Consider the following 16840-nt stretch of genomic DNA (forward strand, 5'->3'; position numbering starts at 1 on the left):
GATGCTGCATTTCCGCCTACAGATAGATCAGTGGTTCCAAAGCTTTTTAGCTCAAGACCCAAAAGAGAAATGATTTTGCCCGTTCGCTATTTTCACTTCTTCTTAAACTTTTTTAAAATGTATTTATGGAAATTATTAGAGGTTTTCATTTTATTTACCAAATACTTTTGAACATTTTTGGAATAGTTTTGAATTTTGTCTACTTGACAAGTTGTGATTTTTTTCTTTGTTTACATTTTTTTTTTAAATCTTTTGAAATGTAGGAAACAGAAAATAATAGGTATTTCCTCGCGACCCATAATAATTGGTCCGCGACCCAAAGATGGGTCCCGACCCACTGTTTGAGAACCACTGAGCTAGATAGTCGCTTTCCTTGTTGTCATATTATCCTGTGACACGTGTAGTTGTGGTTTTCAAGTTTAAGCACCGCCTTTTTTCCAAACTCACCTACGTGATTGGTCGAAAATGATGTTTTAGACCTTTATTTGGGCCAATGGCATTCCTCCACATCCGACGACGACACAAGGCTATGCGACATTTGGAAGGAAGGTCCGCTCACATTTCAAATAGTTGACCTGGTAATGCCTTATAAATGAACATCGCCAATTTCTAAATATCAAAAGTAATGTGTCGAGAATCCGACTGATTGTTCATAACATAGTTGAATACGAGATCAGGCTGTAACACGTAGTCTTCGTTATGTGTATATATATTTTTTTTAAGTGTATCAGGGTCCTAATCAAAGATCAGGCCTGGTTGTTGACACCGCTTTCAGAAACCCGTTCTTCTGACGCTGCACCACTTGTAATCTTCCCTCAGATGAAAACCTGATGAAAACACCTATACTTTAGCGTATTTGACGGTATTTATGAATATCATCTATCCTAGCAGGGTGGTGTTGTTTCTAAACAACACATGACCAGGAGCAGTAACTGTTAGTAAGCGCAAATGGAGGTGGTTTAAAACAAACGGAATGGATCAACAAACAATGATGACATATGTTGTCAGTGCAGCAATCTGATCTGCATGGTTCCTCCTCAGACTGAACGTTAATGGTGCACGGGTAGGGCTGTCACGATTACAAATGTAACTTTACGAGTAATTAATTGTCACCCAAATAATTACGATGAACGATTTCATTGTGTTTGTGGCATTGGAAATTGGAATATATGTAACAGAGTGGCTCACAGCCTCAGCTTGATGACCTAAAACTCTAATATCTCCCCCATACTACAAGAAATTGCCCTTAGGGCAGATATGACAAATGATGACTTACAAAGGAATGTACTGACACATGTGATAATGTACTTTAGAGAACATAGCGGAACATAATGTACTAGCGGAAATAGCTAATATACAAGCTTGTAGATCTGCTATTTCTGCTATTTTTGGAAAATATTTGACTTTGAAAATGCATGAACATTTTTTAACATGGAAACGATTATGATGATTATGCAAAAAGATTATCTCAAATGATTGCGATTATGTAATAATTGTGACATGCTTGTGTACGGGTGTTTTACAGGGTTGAGCCGTTGTTGATGTTGTAGCCCCGTTGCCTTGGGGGGGTAACGCAGCAGCATTATTGTGGATCGGGACGTGGGTCTGAGGGGCCTGGCTGCAGGGACCGGAGGAGGAGCAGTATCGGTTTCCATACCCGGACTGACAGTCATAGAAGACAGCATGGCAGCGGGAAAGGGAGCCGGGAAGCCCGCCTCGATGCTACAGAATGAACGCGTCCGATTCGCCGTGTGTTTCCTGGGGGTCTTCGTTTGTTATTTCTACTACGGCATATTGCAGGAGACTATGTAAGTTGCTGCTGGGTACACTGCAAAATCAGTGTACACATGTAACCAAATGGACTGTAAAATCCAAATCCGACTGTACACATGTAACCAAATGGACTGTAAAATCCAAATCTGACTGTACACATGTAACCAAATGGACTGTAAAATCGCAAATCTGACTGTACACATGTAAACAAATGGACTGTAAAATCCAAATCTGAATGTACACATGTAACCAAATGGACTGTAAAATCCAAATCTGACTGTACACATGTAACCAAATGGACTGTAAAATCCAAATCTGAATGTACACATATAACCAAATGGACTCTGGTCTATTTCGTTACATTGTGTACACTATCAGATACAAATTGATACAAATACTGAGGATTTTACTGTGTTGGTCAAATCAAATATGGATCTATAAGCAATTAGTGACCAGATTTGTTGTTTCTCTCAAGACTGGATCAAGACTGGACCAAGACTGTCATAGATGTATTTTAGACTTGATAAAATACATATATGTTAGTCTTGATCCAAGGCTGTCTAGCTACAGTGTGTGAAAGAGCATGACACATGGTCTGTCGCTGCCGAGGGCACTAGAGGAACAGAGATTATATTACATGTTACATATGGTGACTTGTAACCAGTGTCTCACCCAGGCGCTGCTCTTCAAACTGTACAGTGAATGTACTTACTTTGTATATTATTATTGTATGACATTTAGATTCCTTTAACTCCTTTTGTGTTTGGTTTTCTTGACCATTGCTACCTGTGGTCATAATCACTGTCGCTGTTTCTTTCGGTCATTCAGCACTCGGGGACACTATGGCGATGGTGACGAGAAGGAGACCTTCCGATTTGCCCAAACACTGGTCTTCATCCAGTGCATCATCAATTCTGTGTTTGCTAAACTCTGTGAGTACATGATGTAAAGAATAGCCACAGGGACCAGGAAGAACCACATTATAGCCTCTGAGGGAAAACTATGAGGTGTAATTTTCACTACAACCTTTGACATTTGTATAGGACTCTGGAAAAGCTTAACTGATACTACACCGAATAGTTTAATTCATAACAATTTCAGGTTTCCACCCTTACATTTAAAGTCAGCAGCATATTATGTTTGCCAATTCTTCCTCCATTCCTCTTCTTCATCCCCAGTAATCCAGTTTTTTGAGGGCTCCAGACCGGACCACACCAAGAGCTGGCTCTATGGGTTGTGTTCCCTGTCCTATCTTGGTGCTATGGTGTCCAGTAACTCTGCCCTACTGTATGTCAACTACCCCACGCAGGTGAGCCTGTCTTATTAGATTTGTAGAGGATCCAGTACGTTTATAGATGAACCCTCCTGACTGTATATCATTTAGTATTTAATTGTGTGGTGGTTTTGGACTGTGAATAATTGTCTTTCTTATGAAACCGTAGGTGTTGGGGAAGTCGTGCAAGCCCATACCAGGTATGCTAGATATCAATTTTTATGTCTGGCTTACCATGTTCCTTTGCTTTTTGAAGAAAGCAGTGTCCTGTGTCACTATAAATAAACGCACGCAAGCACACACATACACACACACACACACACACACACACACACACACACACACACACACACACACACACACACACACACACACACACACACACACACACACACACGCACCAAGTCAAGGAAACAATGCTTTAAGTACATTTGCACTGACTGATTTTCCATAAGGTGAGCATGTGTGGAAAGTTACATGCTATGTTATCAATAAGTTCTACCGAAGGTCATCTCTTGTTGTAAACAGATTGACACACACATTTTAAGTGCCTTATCTATGTTCCACTCTCAGGGCTATTGATGTTAATGCACCCGAACCTTTGACGTTGCTAAAAGCTGTGTGTTCTATTCCCGTGTGCTTGCTCTTTCAGTGATGATCCTTGGTGTGACTATACTGAAGAAGAGGTACCCCCTGGCCAAGTACCTGTGTGTTCTGTTGATTGTGAGTGGTGTGGCTCTGTTCCTCTACAAACCCAACAAGAGCACAACTTCAGATGACCATACATTTGGCTTTGGTGAGATTTTGCTGGTGAGTGCACTCTTCACAATACCTCTTAATCAACCAGGCAGTAAATGTTTTCAGGCAAGGTTAGTAAACACACAACAGAGTCACAGCTATGACAGCATTGGTACAAAACATTGGCTCGGTTAGTAAACACAACAGAGTGAAGTTATGGGGGGAGAAAGGAAAAAGAAAATCAATGAAAAAAAGAAAGAAAATCGAAGGACTGCTGGTATGCCTTCGGTTAGTATGTCGGTCTTTGGCCAAGTGTTTCAGTTTTGGCCAAGAATTTTCATTTGGATGCATCATCTAACAATGATTGTTGTATGTCCATGAAATGTCTAACATTAAAGGAATACTGATCTGAAAGTATCCTCCCCTTGTCATAGCTGCTCTCTCTTACAATGGACGGTTTGACTGGCGTGGCTCAGGACCACATGAGGGCTCGCTTCCAGACGAGTCCCTATCACATGATGCTGAACATTAACTTATGGTCCACCTTGGTGCTGGGAGTCGGTAAGTCAACTACCTTCTCTGCCAAACATGGATGGGTTACTACTTCATAGCACCTTCTATTTTCTCTCTATAACTAACCATGTATAAATCAGATTGTTTAATGCTGGAGATGGGCCATTAACACGACACAATCTATCGATTCTAAATCCTGACCCAAGATTTCTGAAAAACTTTTCTTTTCACTTTTTATTCACTTAATTTTGCTATATATTGTATACAGCAAAAACTACACCAAAAAGGGGTTCCCGGATTGAAATTATAGTTACGTATTGGTGTTCCAGGTCTAACATTGTTTGGATGTGCGTGTTCTTCTTGTTGCTGATTCTCAGCCAGACACTCTCAGAACTCACATTAAATGGTCATGTTAATGACCATTTAAGTAGTCACAAACATGGCAATACAGTTTCAATCAGCTGTAAGTAACAAACCAATTATCAATGAAATCAAAGAGGCTGTCATCACTACCAATTTCTGACATCTTCTGGAAAGCATTGCATGCACTGCCATTGCCCGACAGAAGACAAATAAAACTAATCAAAGAACTGCGTCTGAATAAAGTAATGTTTTAACTCAAGAGAGATCAAGGGGTAATTTACATACATGTGTCATAAAGCCCCGGACAAGAGCAAGACAAAGCTCAAACATCATCGTACAATGTTTGAGTGGTGATCTGCCCATTATCTCTGTAAATAACATAAGGATAATCTGAGTGGTTCATAATCTGAATTAATTCCCTGCTTCCACCCTTTTTCATAGATTGCAATCGTGATGCTTTGTACCCATCGCTAACCAGACAGGGCCAGACAAAATTAAATCCAGTTATGAGCCCACTAGACAGAATACAGTGGAGGTCTTGAAAGTCTGGCGCCTATTTACATTATATGATAATGAGAGAATAATCGTCCTTTATTGTCCCCTGGTGGTCCCAGCTGTTCGCTCAAATACGACCTTAACCCTGCTGTGTGCGTGGAAATGCATCCATTGCTCTAATTCTCCTCTTCTTTCATCCCATTCAAAAAACTATTTTACTTTTTCTGTGACACTCAACTGCTGTCACCACTAGGTAGCGCCCTTCGACCACACTTTGTAATCAGATGATCTATTTTAGCCTATTTAATCCAATGCAATGAAATGCATTGAATGCAAATGTTCTGTATTTTGTTCTGTCAGATTGATGAGATTGACATTAATTTCTGTTGACACACATTGTTTTCAGTGGTATTGACGACCGGGGAGGTATGGGAGTTTCTGAGCTTTACAGAACGCTATCCCAGTATCATCTACAACATTCTTCTGTTTGGATTAACCAGTGCTTTGGGCCAGGTGTGTATTCATGCACATGCATTTGAGTGATTGACATTGTGTGTGTGTGTGTGTGTGTGTGTGTGTGTGTGTGTGTGTGTGTGTGTGTGTGTGTGTGTGTGTGTGTGTGTGTGTGTGTGTGTGTGTGTGTGTGTGTGTGTGTGTGTGTGTGTGTGTGTGTGTGTGTGTGTGTGTGGGGGGGGGGGGGGGTGCTAATATCATATAATATATCACATTTTGGGAACTACGCACTCCCCAAAACACCGGCCTCGCAACCAATCCCTATAATTGCCCAGCTATCCCCCATAGAAACACACTGAAAAACAGGGTCGCTACAATATTGAGCTTTTAATGCATTTTGAACGTCCGATAAACTACCCAATAAAATGTTCGTCCTGTCTCGTCGGCGAAAAACACACATGCGTCTCGTCATATTTTAGTCATCAAATAGCTATATTTAGCTCGTCATCGTCTCGTCTTCGTCATGACAAAAAGGGGCGTTAACTAAATCATATCAATGAAAATAACACTTGTTTTGTTCTGGGGAGATTTTTATTTAACCACGCAGGGCAAAGGAATAAGACATCTTCTAACATTTGTTAGAAGATGAACAGCAAAGCTGCCATGCCCTCTTGCCCTCTGCTTTCTCCTTCCAATAACATTCCATATAACAGCTATGTATATTATATATATTAACGGCATATTACAGCAGGATGAATGGTTAAAGTAAATGAAATATTATACATTTGAGTAAATTAATATTTTACAGTTTTGTTGTGAGACACTAATACTTAAATGTTTGTTTTGGGGTGCATCCTCTGAGAATCTAAAATGTCTTCCCTTCCTCCACTAGACCTTTATCTTCATGACAGTGGTGTACTTCGGGCCTCTCACCTGTTCCATCGTCACCACCACAAGGAAGTTTTTCACCATCCTCGGCTCTGTCATTCTGTTTGGAAATGTCATAAATTCCATACAGTGGGTCGGAACAGTCCTGGTGTTCCTTGGTGAGAATTAACGCTCTTAAAACCTTATGGATTTAATGTCACTGGTTTAGCCTTTTTGTGGTGCCTTTCTGGTTGAGTAGAAAGTCATACTGAATAACTATTTCAATTAAACTAAAGTTATTTGTATATGGCATATATTTCACATCAACCATCCTACATAAATGTGTTTTTGACAACTACTCTAAACATATTTATAGTCGCAGGTGTCTGCCCCCAACACTCGCACCAAAATTTATGTATTTCAAAGTTAATACGTGCCGTTTCTGACCATGTTGTTGCTATACAAAATAACCTGGGCACTGGGACCGTGCAGCATGTGTATGTTTTGGAGCATACTTAAGTGGCTTTGTTTCAAACTGAATTCTGGGAATACAGTTTGAACATGCAACGGAGCTACCAAGGCTCCTGTCACCAAAAAGACTAATGAATTGGATGTTCCATAGAATGAAACAGGAACACCGTTATCTGTACCTAAGTAACGTTGTCTTGCATTCAATTTATACAAGGCTCAAAGATGCAGTACATTGGCTTTAATCTGTTAAAATGCTCGACCTTATTAATATGTTGTGTTTTCTCATTTAAGGTCTTGGACTGGATGCCAAATTTGGCAAGGTCCCAAAGAAGACAACATAAAGCAAGTGGAACATGTGATGAAGGTCCCAAAGAAGACAACAATAAACAAGAGGAACACTAGCTGAAGGCTGAATTGCACATCACTCTAAAGCCAGTATCTTATTTTCGTAAGACATCCAGTATAGGCAAGTTTGCCTATGATTTGTTTCAGATGTTTTTATTTTTTTAAGTTGAAGGGCAAAGCCCAATAGTTTCCAACTCTATCTTATATTGTATATAGCATACTTTGGATATGTTGAAAATACATATTTTTCAAATTGGACTGTAGACGGAGGCCGTAACATGCCCATTTAGATCAGCAAATATCATCATGCCTTTGAAGAATATTGAATGGATGAAAACATTTTTTGAAAAAGATAATGGATTAATTATGAATGTTTTTGAAAACTGCAGCCTCTGGATGGACAACAAACTAAAAGCCTATAAAACTACATTTCAACATACATTTCATAGACATATCTGGGTTACAAAGATTTTGCTAGTTATTCTTTGATACAAAAGAAGCTACTGAATGGAGTTTACATTAAATTGTCAGTCACTAGAAATACAGTGTCTTAAACAAATCAAATCATGTAGTGTAATGTAATTCTCATCAAATATAAATGGTTAATTATGTTCACTGTGTTCTGTTCAATCTTACTATTGGTTGTTTTTTCATTTTTCAGAAGTGGAAAATTACTTGTCATAAAAGGGAAAGTGAAATAAATTATTTTATTTCATGATACCAACCTATAACTATTGTCTTGTTTGTTCAAGTATGAAACTTGACGCAGCTCATGGATTTGTTGCACAACAGCGACCCCTCTCGGATTATAGGCAGTTAAACATCTCACAATGTACTAGGCCAGGGGGTCTTCAACGTTTTTTCAGGCCAATTGGGACCCTTAGCTGAGAGAGAGAGATGAAGCAGGGACCCCCCACTACATATTGCATGAAATTGTGTTCATAGATTTCATTGATAGTTTCATAGACTTGTTTGACAGCATTATCATCAGTAGTATGGAATCATGTTAATGTGAGTATTCAGACATTTAACCACTTAAACCGCCAATGCTTAGAAAACTTGACCTTTCACTCTGTACTTGGTCTGCTCTTTTCTCCCTCAACACTAAACTATTTTGCCGAAAATAGCCGATCTACTGTGAGCTTGTAGATCTGCTATTTTCGGCTAATGTTCCACCCAGAATAGGGATGCTAGGGTTCAAGTGGTTAATAAAAAAAAGGGGGGGGGGTCCTATCACACAATGATTTGGAGGACCCCTTGTAGTAACTCTGAGACCTAGGTTAATCAATTCAAGAAGAAAGCTGCTTAAAGGGCTATGACTTTCAAACATGTTTGAAAGTGAAATGTGTCTCGGGTTCTGCGAAACTATAGTATATATTTTATATAAAAGTAATAAAACCGTTTTGGTGCACAAAAAATAATCCATATTAATTTGGGGGTCCTTGACGTGAAAATGTTTGAGAACCACTTAAAGCGACAATGGGAAACAAGCCCTGCCCAAATAAGGAACTGTCACTTAGTTGCAACCAGCAACTTTACAGAAAAACAAGCCCAACGGGGCTAGACACATAAAATAGCCGACCTGCAAACTCACTGCAGGTTTCTTGATGAATTGAATACAGACATGATGACCACAATGGAAACAAGCCCAAAGGGCATTTTGTTATCCTTTCAACAATCATTGTAAAGTCGTACCTCTGTACTATTTGCAAACTCTTAATAAAGTATTCAATCATCAATCAATCAATCAATCAATCAATCACAAGCGTTATTTGTTTCGACTCGTTGTGAGCTTGTAGGTCGGCTATTTTCGGCGCGGGCTTAACCTCACGTCAGCAGGCTTTCCGCACCTGTAGATTGTGGAAGCCTAGTTTCTATTTCAGATCCGGTATAGAGCCCGCCTACTGCGCACACGCGCACGCACGCACGCACACACGCACACGCACACGCACACGCACGCGCACGCGCACGCACACACACACACACACACACACACACACACACACACACACACACACACACACACACACACACACACACACACACACACACACACACACACACACACACACACACACACACACACACACACACACACACACAGTATCCGCTCTAGACCGGATCTGCAAACTCCGAGGCGAATTGAATTGATACGAGACGCAGTCTAATCAGATTCATCACAGACTGCAGTGAGCTCAGGTCTGACTCGACCCGCGGTTAAATCCTGTTCTTTTGGGAGAGAATCAAAGCACAGACGACACAATGATTGCTACAATCTCTAAACAACTGAAGAACCATCCAGCTGTAAGTACTGTTTGTGTTGTTAAATGAATATAACACTACAGACACTGGCGAGACATCCCAGGGTGTTGAGTTACTGTCTAGGTTAGCATTAACTAGCATAGCTAGTGGAAGCTGCTAGTGTTAACGAGTTCTAGCTATATGACCTCCACTAACGTTAGAATAAACTGATATTTATGAATAGCTACCTCTACTCTTTCTATGATACGTGTATGTTAACTGATTTGTCGTGTTCGTTTGTTGGCAACTGATGCTGACTGGATTCAAGTCAGGTCATAGCGTCTGCTACTGCTGTTGGCAACTCATTAGCTGTAGGGGCCTTGCTGCAGCAGCTACTAGTTAGCAAGTTAGTGTACAGAACAACGATTGTTATCGTCAATATGAAATATGGCATTTTAAGAGCCACATTATTACTATCGGTGTACTATTCGCTATTGCATTATTACTGCAATACAATAATGTAGGAACGCGTGTACTTTTAGCAGACATTTGGGTCCCTCGACGTCACGTGACAGCTGTGTATGAACTTGAAGGGCAATGGGTGACTTAAGGACAGAATGTATTTGGGTCACATTTCTTTACCTCTTTATGGGTGGACTAGCTCCTCCTCGTGATGACATATTTCAATATATGTATTCACTTTCCTTAGGTTCTTGGTTGTAAATATCTGTACTGCCTTTTTGCTATAAATATGTCGAGGAGCTGGAACCAAATTTGACTTGTGTACTAGTGTTTGAAATGTAATAAATGCAGTATTGAATCTTATTGCTTGTTATGTCAGTAGTTGACATTTGTTCATTACAGCAACTACACTCTTAATAATGAAAGGTCCTTACCCATGGTGTTTATTTTTTTTGCCAACAGTTGATCCCCCTTTTCTTCTTCATTGGTGGTGGGGGAGTAATGTCCATGGCGTACCTCGCTCGCCTGGGCCTCAGGAACCCTGAAGTCTGGTAAGGACTGTTATCTCATCTAGATTGGGGTAGTTGATGCTGTAGCGTTCACTGTAGTGAGTGACAAAAGCTACAAAATGAGTGTGGCCTGCTTCAATGCCAAGTTGCTGTTGAAGTTTTGCTCAAGCCACACTGCGTCAATGAAAAGAGTAGGTTTAAATGGCACAGAACTGGTTAACGGCAAGAATGACATTTTCTTCCTTTTATGGAACAGAGCAGGAATTGTAGGGAGAGAGAAGGGGAGTGGAAATGGTGAAACAAAAACATGACTGACGCTTTATTGCGTCATTGGAGCACCTTTTTGTACCTTCACACAGTGACGAGTGTCAGGAAATTACTTGTAGCTTTATCGCCGCTAGCGTGAACGCAGCATGATTCCTCCATATGTGCCACAATTCAAAGTGGCAGAAATTAAGATGCATCATGTCAATATTGATCCAAGTAACGTGGAATGTTACTGTTGTGATACCATTACTGCTGTAAACTTGCAGGTACAATGTCCTCAGTGTATATATTCAATAATGGTGCATTTGTTCACCTGTCTCTTTCGCTGTCTATACAGCTGGGACAAGAAGAACAACCCAGAGCCATGGAGCAAGATGTCCCCCACTGATCAGTACAAGGTGAGATTCACACACTTTACTTGGAGCACATCATCAGATACATTTTTAAAGTTGTAATGTCCTTTTTTTTAAATCAAGTTTTTCCTTGAATGTTCCTGAGCTTGTGGATAATCACTGCACTAAATGTATCATATTGCTTTATCTGGTTAACTTAACACATAGAATGATGAAATGAGCTAGTTTGTCACTTTATGAGTTGAGGTTAGGAGCAGGAGCTGATTCTGTCAGGCCCTCTATTATCAGATGAAGGTTCAAAAACAAACTATGGATTGGTTATTAAGTTACTTATCTTAACATTTCAGTGACTAGCATTGTCAAGCGTGTGATTTGATCTTTGACATTTAGTTTTTTCTTTATAGACTTTCACTTTTAGTAAAATCTCTACAGTACAGGGTTCTTGCCTCTGTTCGTTGAAATAAAAGAACTTGCCTAATTTGTTTTTAAAGACATAAACCCTATATGTCTACTAGGTCCCCTCCCTTTTTCCCTGTACAGTACACCAAATATTTTCACGACAATATCTGATCTACAAGATCACAACACATCGTAGTGCATTGTGAGCTTGTAGAGTTTTAACAGAATGTTCTCACTGTTTATCACGGCAAAACAATAAACTGACACTGACCTGAGATGACTATGCAGTATCCACTGAGCACCACAGTGCCATTATGTTTTTGCAGTGTCTTGAAGTGAAGTTCTTTTTCCCCCTCTCAGTTTTACTCAGTTAACATGGACTACAGCAAGCTGAAGAAGAACGGTCCTGACTTCTAAGATCTTATCTGCTGGCAGGGAACTGGACCAAAAGCTTGAGAAAAGAACTAGTGATCCGCACATCACCCTCTCCTTTGAACTCCTTCCCTAGACAAAATGGATGTAAAGAGGCAAAAACCGCACAATATTCTGTTTTATCCATTTGTTTCCCCCTTGCATCCCATTGACTTTTTTTGAACCAATGTCTCTTTTCTCACTCTTTGTGGTTGTCTAATAAAGTTTAAGGAGTCTCCTACATAACAGAGAAAAGAAAAAGTCTCCTTTATTTGTACTCGCTGTTTGATGAACATCTTTGTTTTGTTTCACATTACATCACATTCCTGACTCAATGTCCTTTCACTGTTGAGGATACTCTGGAAATTCTTGTCAGCACTGCTGTGACACTAGCCATTCCGCATGTTGTTTACAGTCAATGCATTATACTCTGGTCGTGTTACTATAAGGGCTCTGCACTCACCTCATGCCACCTTTGTCCTGCCTTAACCCAGCTGTCACTTTATTTTATGACACTGTATTCTTGGCCACTGTCCAGGGCCTTATCTGTATGGGTGATACTACATACCATACTTGATCCTGCTCACAACAAAACACCCGGCTCCCTCTGGTGGTAGACACGATAGTTCAGGAAGCTTGTTAGTGCAGCTCTGCATGTGTTTTGTTCATTCACATGACCTAACCATCTGCCCAGTGCTGCACTGCAGCATTAGTGTACCGTCTGTGTTGGCTTATGATGTGTTATAAGACCTACTGTAAATAACTCTCAGGAAGGTGAACCTAAAAGACAACATTGCACTCTCTGAAAAGGTTGATTTATATTTGGTGAGTAAAGCAATGATTTGTTGTCCCAGAGTAAACTCAAGTACAGCAGACGAGGCACAGATACAGGAATGCACCGAGGTGTTTCTCCTTATAGAATGCCATCGCTCTCTGCCAGATGAGTTTGTAAATGTCAACAGGTCATGCTGTTCATCTCCAGCATGGAAAAATGCGACAAGGATGAGCAGCCAACGCAGTGCATAAAATGTCAAGGAGACCTTCACATTTGAATAGAAACCCACGTCCAGAACTTCACCTACCCTCTCAAGGCTTGAGTGTGCCATCTCTTACCCTTTACACTTTATTTCCTCTGAACAGAACTGAAAGTTAACTTTCATCACAATATGCCTACAACAGCAATATTTCATTGTACATTTTGACTTTGACTTACTCTTAACCTCTGGCATGTCTGTTTTTCCCAACTCCCTTTTTGCAACAACAGTAGTCTTTCTGGAAAAAAATATGAATTTATACAGATTCAAGACTATTTTCGTTCCTCAGAATTTTACTTGTGTACTTGTACATAAAATATATCAAATTAGGATGAAGCAAAGTTTGAATGTGGTGTAGCAAAACATCTTTTAAGTCTCTTGAAGAATTTTCCAAAATGAGCATTGGTTATAGATACCTTTTGATCCTGAGGGAAATTCTGTATCATATTCTTCAAGATATTGCATAAAATCATTAGAATGTTGAGTAAATTTAAGGTGAATATCAAATAGTTAACATGTTTGTATAAAGGTGGTCTCAAATGTGCTATTCTTTATTTTATTTTTTTATGGTTTTTTGGTTGGAGAAAACAGTACAGTATGTGACACCTTAATGTTTTTCTGCTTTGGTTGGCTAAAATATATTGACTTAGGATAATTTTGTGTGTGTGTGTGTGTATGTGTGTGTGTGTGTGTGTGTGTGTGTGTGTGTGTGTGTGTGTGTGTGTGTGTGTGTGTGTGTGTGTGTGTGTGAAATTGAGCTAGATCAGTGGTTCTCAACCTATCGGTAGGGACCCCCAGGGGGTCCCTACCGATAGGTATCAAGATGATTTTGGGGGCCCCCAGATGATTTTCTTGATATGCAACATTGTTTTCTCACTCAACAGTAAACACACCAACATGCAGTATATGTGTATACAGGGTATCTGCTATTTCTAAAGTGACCATTTAAATTATTTAAAGACGCTTGTAGATCTGCTTTTTTCACATTATCTGTGGAACCGAGTCAAACTAAATGTAATGCCTCAACTCCTACATTCCAAGTGCTTGTCAGGGTGGTGATCCCCAGTTCAAATATGATTATTTGGGGGGTCACAGCCTGAAAAGATTGAGAACAAACAGAGGTCAAATGGTTATGAAGGAAGAAGGTTTTCTTTGTCTAAACACAACTGTAGAATCTATCTGACCTGAATCTTTACTCTCTTCCTGCCAGACCCTTGACCTCATTGTGGAACCCAACCTTTTTTGTTGTAGCTGCTGCTGTGCTGGGGTTACTATGAGTAAATAATGAGGAAAGGAAATGTGGGAGAGTCTTCTGAAGGTCACATCTGAGGCCATGCTGTAGAGTACAGAGGGGAAATGCACACCATTCATACCAACATATTATTCCCACAGTGTGTGTGTCGGTGGGTGTGTGGGGGAGGGGGGGACGACTGTGGGAGTGTTGCAATGTATACCAGCCACACACCTGTTGGCAATATAAATTGACTCATAGTATTCATAACAGATTTGTCATATCCATGATAAATCTGTCATTGTCTCCGCCAGGTCGAAAGCGCGGTATGTTTTCGCCCCCGTACGTCCATGTGTCTGTGTGTGTGTGTGTGTGTGTGTGTGTGTGTTCGTCCGTCCGTCTGTTAACAGTTAAATCTCCGGCACTGTTGGATCGAATGGCGTGAAATTGTCCCTGCAGACCAGAGCACAACCATGTTGCCCAAGTTTTTCACATCGGCCTGTTATAGTGCCACCACTATAGGCAAAGTTATGCAAAACACATTTTTTATATTACTCCTACAGATTTTGTCCAAACATCACTCAAATCCATACACATTATCTCTATAGTCATGTGATCGCGACGGATATGTCAGATTTTTTATATTCCATCCCCATTGGCTAAGATTGACATCTAAAGTTTGCAGGAGTAGTTCGCTTTGAAAAAAATGCCTCAAATCATGAACGCAGCATCCGATTGCCGTGAAAGTTCACACACGTCTGTTTTAGTGCCACCAGGAGGCCGATTTTTGCAACCTGACCTGGCGTAGACCTGTGCCCTGAAGAGTACTTTTTCTAGTTTCAAATTTCAATTTAGTTTTTCTGTTTCATTGTTTTAATTTGAATTTAAAAACAAATATGTTCAGGCCATTGTATAGCAGATGTAGCTATTTAACTCTGGGCTAAGAAATTACATATTATTTATGGAAGGTACAAGTTACTGACTGATAATGGTGACTCTTTTCATCATCTTTCATTTATTTTTGTATCCCTATCAACCATACCTTCCTACTAGTTTCACTATTAAAGTTCTTATCGATCACATGCATGGCGTACATTATGGCAGTGAGATTCATTGTTCCCATGATTGTCCCAATGAAATAAAGACAATAGATCCATAGATTGTAATACAGATACAACATAACAACATAAAATATGACTAAATCAGATTAATTGCAATTATACAAAAACAAAAACGACACAGAGTAATACATTAAAACAGTGGGGTTGTAGGAGGGCGGAGGGATTGGGAGGGGACAGTTCAGTTGATAGAGCTGCACAGTGGTCTCAGTTCAGCATTAAAATAGCTTGAGGGTAAAGCCTGTCATTGAGGTGGTTGGTCATGCTGACATCCAGGCTTCCTCTCTTGGATATAGCTTCTTGATGAACAGGGCATGGCTTGTGATCTTGATGGCCTTTGTTATACACCTCACCGTGTACAGGTCCCTCAGGTTATTTGCTCTGAATAGCAATCCTTTGATGAAGAAATAAAGGATGTCAAAAAGCTAATCAGTGCCCTAAAGCAAGTATCACAGCCACTGAAGGAGGAGAGGAGACATGTATAATAAGAATACTGTACGTGTGGATTATGAGCTGTCTGGCAGTCATACAATGCTCTCTCCACTGAAGCACTGCATACAGAACAGTGCCTTTGTAATTGCCTTCAGAAATGAGTGGGCGGGCGTATGTCTTACAACAACAAAAAATATCAACAACATCCAGTCAACCCCAAATTGGAAATGCATGTTGAGGGGCCTCTATAGAACCCACCTCCAAAAGCTCTTTCACTTCTGCCCATATGCCACAAATGTGAAAAGTTGAACCTTATGTTGAACAAACACAATTTCCCCCACAGCATTCTCATGTCCTGTCGACTGCAAACCAAGACTGACAGCCCTGGGTAGGCCACCCAGCCTGGCCAAGACCTGCACTCAGAGGCACCCTTTTCTATTTGTTTCATAATAATTTGTACTGGCAGAGAAAGGTGCATTTAACCAAAAATAACAATTCATGTAAATATAATGAAGCATAAAATGTTAATATTCCAATTACATTTTATTTGACTCAGAACACATTACACTGAGTGTAAAATATCATTTTTATAATGATTTCTGTATGATCTTATCACAACTCTCCCTGTTAATCTACTGTATGTATGCCACCCGCAGAGCAGAGGTGCACAACTTCTCATGTATTGTTTCTTTTCATACATCCTCAAAATGTGTATGCATACACACCCTTGATCTGATGTTTAGACTTCTTTTAGACTAGAGTACATTGTTGGGTTGGGTAGGTAGGTGTGGTCAGCAAGGTGAACTTGTAGGTGCCTCCCCTGGCAAAGACTATAGGCCTATAGGACAGTTTGGTGGGGCTTATACCAAACCTATCAAAAAGCACAGATGACCAGGCCCAAGGCCCAGCAGCAGGGCCCATGCAAAGGTACAGTGTATGGTTGCCCCTTAAATAGGATCAAGCACAACAATTTATTTACTTATCACTGACAATAAAATGTATTTTCATGTTAAATAAATGTATTGTTATCATTAAAACACATTTCAACTTATCACAAGTGGTGCAGTGAAAAAAGTTAACCAGTTAGAGATG

General features: G+C 40.1%; 2 protein-coding genes across 4 annotated transcripts; both read left to right on the forward strand.

Annotated features, from left to right (window-relative positions):
- Positions 1-781: 781 nt before the first annotated feature.
- On the forward strand, positions 782-7902 carry slc35b1 (solute carrier family 35 member B1). 3 transcript variants are annotated; one of them, XM_084070969.1, is made up of 10 exons: positions 782-862; positions 1526-1808; positions 2602-2705; positions 2952-3082; positions 3216-3246; positions 3699-3856; positions 4219-4345; positions 5562-5668; positions 6501-6654; positions 7238-7902. In XM_084070969.1, exons 2-10 carry the CDS (start codon positions 1684-1686, stop codon positions 7285-7287), a joined length of 987 nt encoding a protein of 328 aa, XP_083927095.1. In that variant the 5' UTR covers positions 782-862; positions 1526-1683; the 3' UTR covers positions 7288-7902. The 3 variants fall into 3 exon arrangements, with proteins under 3 accessions (XP_083927095.1, XP_083927094.1, XP_083927096.1); XM_084070968.1 differs by lacking the exon at positions 782-862 and adding an exon at positions 881-1063; XM_084070970.1 differs by lacking the exon at positions 782-862 and adding an exon at positions 922-938.
- A 1532-nt stretch (positions 7903-9434) lies between these two features.
- On the forward strand, positions 9435-12194 carry ndufa4a (NDUFA4 mitochondrial complex associated a). The gene is made up of 4 exons (XM_084070975.1): positions 9435-9595; positions 10457-10545; positions 11108-11168; positions 11883-12194. Exons 1-4 carry the CDS (start codon positions 9554-9556, stop codon positions 11937-11939), a joined length of 249 nt encoding a protein of 82 aa, XP_083927101.1. The 5' UTR covers positions 9435-9553; the 3' UTR covers positions 11940-12194.
- The last annotated feature ends 4646 nt before the right edge of the window (positions 12195-16840 follow it).

The sequence above is a fragment of the Gymnoscopelus microlampas genome, assembly GCF_963454915.1.
Source record: "Gymnoscopelus microlampas genome assembly, chromosome: 11".
Lineage (NCBI taxonomy): Eukaryota > Metazoa > Chordata > Actinopteri > Myctophiformes > Myctophidae > Gymnoscopelus > Gymnoscopelus microlampas.

What these genes read in the sequence shown, in the direction of transcription:
- ndufa4a (XM_084070975.1), top strand. Translation starts at nt 9,554, where the DNA reads ATGATTGCTACAATCTCTAAACAACTGAAGAACCATCCAGCT. An exon ending in AACTGAAGAACCATCCAGCT is followed by an intron (nt 9,596 to 10,456) that starts GTAAGTACTGTT and finishes TTTTGCCAACAG; the next exon opens with TTGATCCCCCTTTTCTTCTT. An exon ending in CCCCCACTGATCAGTACAAG is followed by an intron (nt 11,169 to 11,882) that starts GTGAGATTCACA and finishes TCCCCCTCTCAG; the next exon opens with TTTTACTCAGTTAACATGGA.
- slc35b1 (XM_084070969.1), top strand. Translation starts at nt 1,684, where the DNA reads ATGGCAGCGGGAAAGGGAGCCGGGAAGCCCGCCTCGATGCTACAGAAT. An exon ending in TTCTGTGTTTGCTAAACTCT is followed by an intron (nt 2,706 to 2,951) that starts GTGAGTACATGA and finishes CTTCATCCCCAG; the next exon opens with TAATCCAGTTTTTTGAGGGC. An exon ending in CACCTTGGTGCTGGGAGTCG is followed by an intron (nt 4,346 to 5,561) that starts GTAAGTCAACTA and finishes CATTGTTTTCAG; the next exon opens with TGGTATTGACGACCGGGGAG.